This window comes from Spea bombifrons, chromosome 7, assembly GCF_027358695.1.
Source record: "Spea bombifrons isolate aSpeBom1 chromosome 7, aSpeBom1.2.pri, whole genome shotgun sequence".
NCBI classification, from domain to species: Eukaryota; Metazoa; Chordata; class Amphibia; order Anura; family Pelobatidae; genus Spea; species Spea bombifrons.
Window position 1 is genome coordinate 17412501 of NC_071093.1, and position 7286 is coordinate 17419786.

At 41.9% G+C, this 7286-nt stretch overlaps 1 protein-coding gene across 1 annotated transcript; it reads right to left on the reverse strand.

The window, feature by feature from the left end:
- Positions 1 to 1033: 1033 nt before the first annotated feature.
- Positions 1034 to 7085, reverse strand: SUMO3 (small ubiquitin like modifier 3). Its single transcript, XM_053470739.1, has 4 exons — positions 6869 to 7085; positions 3004 to 3132; positions 2521 to 2592; positions 1034 to 2263 (listed from the first exon to the last, which is right to left on the reverse strand). Exons 1-4 carry the CDS (start codon positions 6887 to 6889, stop codon positions 2201 to 2203), a joined length of 285 nt encoding a protein of 94 aa, XP_053326714.1. The 5' UTR covers positions 6890 to 7085; the 3' UTR covers positions 1034 to 2200.
- Between the last annotated feature and the right edge of the window lie 201 nt (positions 7086 to 7286).

Consider the following 7286-nt stretch of genomic DNA (forward strand, 5'->3'; position numbering starts at 1 on the left):
GGCTGAGCACTCGTCAACACCCACTCTGTCCACATCATTACCAAAGAAAGTAAAGCAGACCACTTAATAGTATTCTCTCAAAAAGTACAGCGATGCCATATACTGCACCAAGATCAGTAAACAGGCAAATATTATATATAGTAAATATACCATCTAGTATTCCTATACTTATTTGATTTTTTGTTTTTTTTTTTACTTGTGTATTATAACCAATATGAATTTTGTAAACAGAAGGGTTGGTGGAAACATGGCTAGTAGAGCCAGCTATATAGCCTTTGAGTGTGCACCTTGTCAAAGAATTGTGCAAACATGAAAGGTAAAACACCTTGCACATACTGTCCCATATGATGTTCTGATGAACTGGGAGGCTTAATAAATTAACCAAGTTATGGCCTACCTCAACCCATCGTTTGCTACTTTTTGCATAAAATGGTTATACAAATGTCAAATACACAGCTGCCTGATATGTCTTGTCATCTTAACCCATCTACTAAATACCCTGACCCTATACCGTCTGTGGTAACCATTCCAATGGTTCATTGTTGAACAGACCCCAACTAATGACAAGGAAATGACTACTTCACACTGCCATACAACATGGCTGACAATAGCAGTCTGCAGGTCCACAGAAAGTAAGTTTGTCAATTACATTTACAGTACCTTGTACTGCACTGTTTTAGGGCCTCTGCTTTAAGGAATTGGTTTCAGTTGAAATGCCACATTGCAAGTCCCAACTTGTGATATTTAACATTAAGTCCGTATTTTTTTTTATTATTTGGCAACTACACTAAAGCTTTTCAACAGTACTTACATTTTGCTTTTCACACAAAAAAACCCACATTGAGTATGTTTTAGTAACAGGGAATGGGAGTACACCCAAGGTCAACAAGTAGACATACTAGTCATGGTGGGTTCACCACAGCCCTTTGTAGGGAGAGCAGAAAAAACAAAACAAAACAAAAACACAACCACAAAACTCACAAGAAGATACCATGACGGGAATGCAAAAAGAAGATACCACTTCACTGAAGACTTGGGTTCGGATTTTTCTTTATTTTGTTGTGGAAATAATTATCCAGTAAAGTATAAGAAAACCAAGACTACATTAAGGACTAATGAGTTACAAATAATATTCCTACTTTAAAGCAAGGTCTTAATTTAAGTACTGAGCTGGCATAAGTAATAGGACAGGAATATAGGCATAAATGAAAAAGTTATGAAGTGTTGGAATAAAACCAGCTAATGCTCTGCAAATTTGTCAAAAAATAAAAATAGCCACTCTAGTTAGCAGTGATGTGTACTTCAGAAATCTGTTTAAATACAATGCATTTACCTCTTTATAGGATATTTTAAAACCGTCCTGTCTGGATAATATAAAAAAAAAAGTCACCTGTTAAACACCATACCCATAAAATGTCTGGTATTGGAGGCAGGTCTGCCCCTCGTTAACATACACGGTACCACAGTTACCAAGGGCAAAGTCACTGCGCAACTTAAGTTCTAGCTTTGTTTTTTCTTCTTCAATTGTTATCAACCCAAACTTGTGACCAATAAGACTGGGTTAAGCAGAGCGGTCACAGGGCTGGTATGAATACCACAACATGTGATGGAAGCATATGCTGGCTATAAAACTGCATGGATGCCTGGATAGATGTAATCCCATATGCAAGGCCAGCATGTAGCACCCAAATGACTTTTTAAAACATTGACCATCACTTTAAGGCAGTATCCACTGCTTTTTTGTTAAAACAAAAAACTAAGTTACCTATTATGATCACATTTAAGCACCCCAGACTTTTACAGCATAATGGTGAATAAAATATACAACCTTCCCCTCTCCTTTGATTCATGAATCACAAAGTGCCTTTATGGGCAATACTCAAATTTGTTCTATGGTATAATGACCATATTACAGGCAGTCTGGCCCAGACGTTACTTGGGGATTTGCTCCTCTATTTACATATAGGGAAAGGGGGGGGGGCAGGCACAAATTAAAGAAAACTATTTCATGGGCCTTTTTACAACAGAACCTGCAGCACTTGCAACTGGTATGGGGATTGTCAGGAAGGATGTTACTTAGAAAAGTCAGTTATTTTCAGAAGTGTTGTGATCATTGTTCCTTTTGTTACTATTTAATAGCAACTCCAAAGGGCAGGGGTATGCAAGGAGCAAGAATGGGAGCCAGGCCTCCTGAAGATAATTAGCACCAGCCGCCTGTCTGTTGTTGAAACACATCAATAGTATCTTCATCTTCCATCTCGAGCTGAAGGATAGAGGGACAACAAGATATATTTATACTTAATGAATGGAAGTCAGTTTAGTATTCTACCATCCGTCAAATGATTAGACATCTAAGCAAAATATAGAATAAGCCAAGTGGAGCCTCATCGCTGCCATTTTCATACAGAGTATTAAACCTGAAGCATCTTATACAAATATATATTGAGTGACACCTGGACTGTCACAGAATTGCTTTGTTGATTTTACTCTAGGCTCTTGATCTTGGAACAAATTACTCACCTGTGCAGGTGTGTCAGATTCATTAATAGGCTGCCCATCAAACCTGAACCTTATCTGTCGCATTGACAAACCCTAGAAAACAAAAATAAATAAAATTAGCAGAGTGTTGCCTCATGTTAAATTGTATTAACTATTGGCCAATTTGAGAATATAGACTAAGGGATAGTCCCAGTAAAATCGTAAGAGTTGATACCCTAGGCTTGCAACTGGTAATAAGGGAGTTGGATGCAATTCCAGCACATATACAGGTGCAAGCTGTCCATTACACACAGACTTCAACAGTTCACTATATGGGTTTTCCCTGGACATTCTGATATTGTACTTTTATCAAAGATATGAAACAACCAAAAGTTTGTTTGCAATATTTTATCCTTTTGGTTTCAATGTATTGCCCTGCAAAATTATTAAAAAGCATTTTAACTTATGGAACGTTATGAATTTGAGCATTTATGAAGCTGCAAGATCAACGTGTAGGATACCCACCTGTCTGTCACAATATGCTTTCATTAATTTACTGAGAGGAGTATGTCTCTTTATTTTGAATTGGACAACTGATCCATCCTGGCCTGCAACTTTCAGGTTGATGTGGTCATTCTCAGTCTTTACAGTTTCCTGTTAGAGAATACACAATTTAAAATGACAAATATTTAGTCCTTGGCAATTTTCTTCATGACATTAAAAAGGCCAATAAACACTGCAACTTGCATGATACAACTGAACATGTGATAATGTATTGATTTTCCTAGAAGCCATTTTCTAGTTCAACTACTGCAGTACTCCATACTAATCCTACCGGACCTCTCTGCTGCTCTGGTCCTTCAAAACTCTTCATGCTCTTGGGCTCCGTGACACGGTTCCCTCTCCTGGTTCACGTCCTACCGCTATGATCCTACCTTCAGCATCTGTCTCCAGTAACACTTCCCCTCCCTCTCTCAGTGGGGGTACCCCTAGGCTCAGTTCTAGGACCCCTTCTGTTCTTTCTACACTTCCTCAATTGGCAAAATGATCGCATCTTTTGGCTTTCAATACCACCTGTATGCTGATGACACCAGATCCATCTCTCCCTCTGTCTTAGATTGTGTAACTGTCTTGCCTCTGTCTCTACCTGGATGCCTGCACGTTTCCTGAAACTCAATCTCTCCAAAACCAAACTTCTCATCTTCCCTCTCTCCCCCAGCACTAGGATTTCCCCACCATCAGTTTCCCCTCAACGTTAATGGTGCTATTATCTCCCTGTGTCATCATGCCCACTGTCTTGGCGTCACCCTCGTCTCTGACCTTTGAGTCAGTCTAAAGTCTGCCATCTCCATCTTAAAAACATTGCCCACATCCGTCCCTTCCTAACACAAGATGCCACTAAGGCTCTCGTCCATGCCCTTATCATCTCCCGCCTTAACTTAACTGTCTTAGCCGGTCTCCCTGTTAACCGTCTCTCCCCTCTACAATCCACCATGAATGCTGCTGCCAGACTTATCTTCCTCTCTCATCGCTTTATTAACACCTCTCCCCTCCTTCAGTCTCTTCACTGGCTGCCTGTGCACTTCAGGATTCATTTCAAAATCCTTACTCTTACTTTCAAAGCCCTTCACTGCAGTTCCCCTCCCTACATCTCCTCACTCTACATCTCTAAATACACTCCTAACCGGTCTTGCCGCTCATCCAATGTTCGCCTTCTATCCTCTCCCTCGATTTCTTGCATGCTTACAAGACTTTTCAAGGGCTACCCCTATCCTCTGGAATGCTCTCCCCCAGCCTATCCGCTTTTCTCTGCCCACGCACGTATGTATGTATGCATGCATGCATGCATGCATGTACACACACACACACACACACACACACACACACCACAACAACATTAAACGCCCTCCTTTAGCTCACCTTTCCTAGTCCCTCTCCTGCAATACCTTCACTAGTGTGGCTGGTCTATCCCTAACAGACCTTTTACCTTTTGTGTAAATACACTCTAAATCCCTCTAGATTGTAAGCTTGTTTGAGAAGGGCCCTCCTCACCTGTTGTCTGTAAATAAAATGGTTATGTCAAACACTCCTTGTGTCCTGTCCACCCATTGTACAGCGCTACAGAATTTGATGGCGCTATATAAAATAATGTCCATGGTACTAAACACTTTCATGCAGTCAGTCTTCATTCACAGAATCACAACAGGTAAGCTATTCTTGAGAAACTAGTACTAAAACCTGGGCTTGTGCATTCAGATCTGTACAAATTGTAACAGTGTGCAAGTTAACTAAATTGGCACAAGTGTTCAAGAACGAGACAGGATCCCAGTGAAAACACAGAAAGCTCCAAATGTTTGCATCTTCACACACAGACACGATGTCTCCCTAGCTTCCACGTCATCTGAATCTGTGTCCCCATCTCCCTTTCTTGTTCCACTTCTCCCTGGTATCAGCTCCATTAACCAGGCCTCCCGGAGTGCTTCCGAAAAAAAGGTGGAGCCTCTGCACAACCACCCCATTGGAGGAACAGAGAGGCTGTCCCCAAAGGGCATGCTGTGGCTCCACCCCTTTTGTGGATTTACTCCAAGAGGCAGCAACAGAAGTGGAACTGCAGAAAAGGAGACAAGGAAACAAGCACGGTTGGCGGAGACTGTAGAAAGCATGGGGCAACGAACACATCAAAAACCTGATGAAAAAAATTGTATAGAATGTTTTGGGTCTACTAGAAACTGTAGTTCAGTAGCTAGAGATGCTAGGTTATACTGAAGTAATTTACATCAAGTCAGGGCATTTTAGTACAACAACATGGTCATGAGGGCATTTACATTTTTGCAAAAAAGGCCAAGTCAAATTGAATGCAATTGCCATAGCAACAGAACATCTGCTCTACCTTTGGTACTTTGGACCAAAATCAAAAGAAAGCAAACTTGGTAAAGATGATACCTCTATTAGAGAACTATCAACAAATTGCAAGCTTTTAATACTACCCAGGTCTCTTCTTCAGGTATATTTTAATACCACTTGAGACCTACATAATCCCAGAAGCTTGCAATCCATTACACATCAGCCAATAGTAATCTTTATCAAATTAGCTCTCTTAACATGGCACAACTCTATACATTCTTCAGGACATCATACCAAGTCACATGTGTAAACTTTTACAAAACTGTTATAGACAATCCTAAGTATGTCCATGCAAGAACCAGTGTCCCCTCCCCCCCCCAAAGTAAAGAACATTTTTTTGTTGACAGTCGCTTTAATACGAGCTCCTGTATGATGTCCTAAGATAAGCAAAGGCTACAATTCGAGCCATGTGGAAACATTACATTTTTCTTATCAAGATCCCAGCTACCGGGACAGCCACTAACCTGACGGTGAATCCATAACTTGTTTCTAACATTTTACCTACATGTCAATGCTTACTGCTCTCACTTCATGCCATAACCTTTATCTTTAGAAAGTTCACCAATGCTGGGTTTAACCTTACTTGGGACCACTATTGTTCTAATCATGTACTCAACAGGACACAATACAAGACTGATTGCTTTATAATTCGGACACTACCCGACTTAATTCACTAGTCTCACATCCGACAATTTAGGAGTTGTTAACCAGTTTAACCTGCTACCTTAGACAACGCTTAGCCACGGTAGAGTTCTACAGCAAGCCACAGAGCCAATGCACACGATTTATGGTTTTATATGGCGCCATCATATTCCGTAGCGCTGAAAGGAAAGGAGAACGAGTGTCTCCAAAATGGAAATGGCCTCAAACTACCCGAAGGAACTATGGCGCTTTGTTGCTGATACGAACAAGTAACGAGGTAGTTACACAAGTTTGTTGGAACCCGAAAAACAACAATGAATGTTCTGGAGATTATTACTACCGGGCCGAGCGAGCCGCACTAGCAAACGGTAACGAAGCATGCTCCATTAGCCTCTCCAGCGTGGGTTAAATAGCACAACTGGACAATACCCCACTTTGTGTAGAGCGCGCCTAAAAACCATTAATAGTTAAGAATTACAGTACAGGGGGCTCGCTCGAGATTCATTAATAAGCAAGAGGGTGGAGCACTAGCAACACGCGGGCTGACCATGAATACAGAGAACGCCCGCCACACGTGTGTTCTCATGGGCCGGGCCTATCGCGCATCCCCCGGGATAGTAATTCTGCGAAAACCGCTCAGGTGCAAATGCTACCTCAGTAACAAACATATCCGTTCTAGGCCAGCATAAAGCAATTAGCCCCCCTCCACGCCTGTGGGACTCCAGAGGAAGCCATTTTGTATTCACCGGCTCCAAGCGACCTAAGGGCCCCGTTTCTCCGCTACTATAATCTTAGTTACCTCTAGTAATAACATGCTTCATACGATGTTAGGTACGAGCCTTACCTTCGCCTTTTCTTCGGACATGATTGTTTCAGTCTCTCCCGCTCTTTCGCTTCTGACGTTATATAGGTGAGGGGATGTAGTTTCTTTTTCGCCTTCTCGCTTTTATCAGCCTTGTAATTCACCCCACATTATAGCGCTATCCTATTGGAGGAATTGTACCACGTGAGCAGTATCGCGCGTGCACGAAGCGCGCTCTTCGGTCCGTTCCCCTCCCCCACACGTAGGGCCCCGCCCTTATCCCTGCTTGTCTTGACGCGGGATTTGCTCGTGAACGCGCTCATTTTGGAGGGGGAAGTAGGCTCAGGGGAGCATATAAGGATGGAGCATGTAAATTAACGTAATTTTGCCGCTAGTGATACGTCTGTGGGGATAACGTCACGCAAAATCATCATATTCAGTCTCCGCTAGGCAGCACTTT

Excerpts from the sequence above, each read along its gene's own strand:
- SUMO3 (XM_053470739.1), bottom strand. The coding sequence starts at position 6,889 with ATGTCCGAAGAAAAGGCGAAG. Across the intron at positions 2,593-3,003 it reads AAGCATATTGTGACAGACAG|GGTTTGTCAATGCGACAGAT; the intron begins GTGGGTATCCTA and ends TTTGTTTTCTAG. Across the intron at positions 2,264-2,520 it reads AATCTGACACACCTGCACAG|CTCGAGATGGAAGATGAAGA; the intron begins GTGAGTAATTTG and ends TCTATCCTTCAG.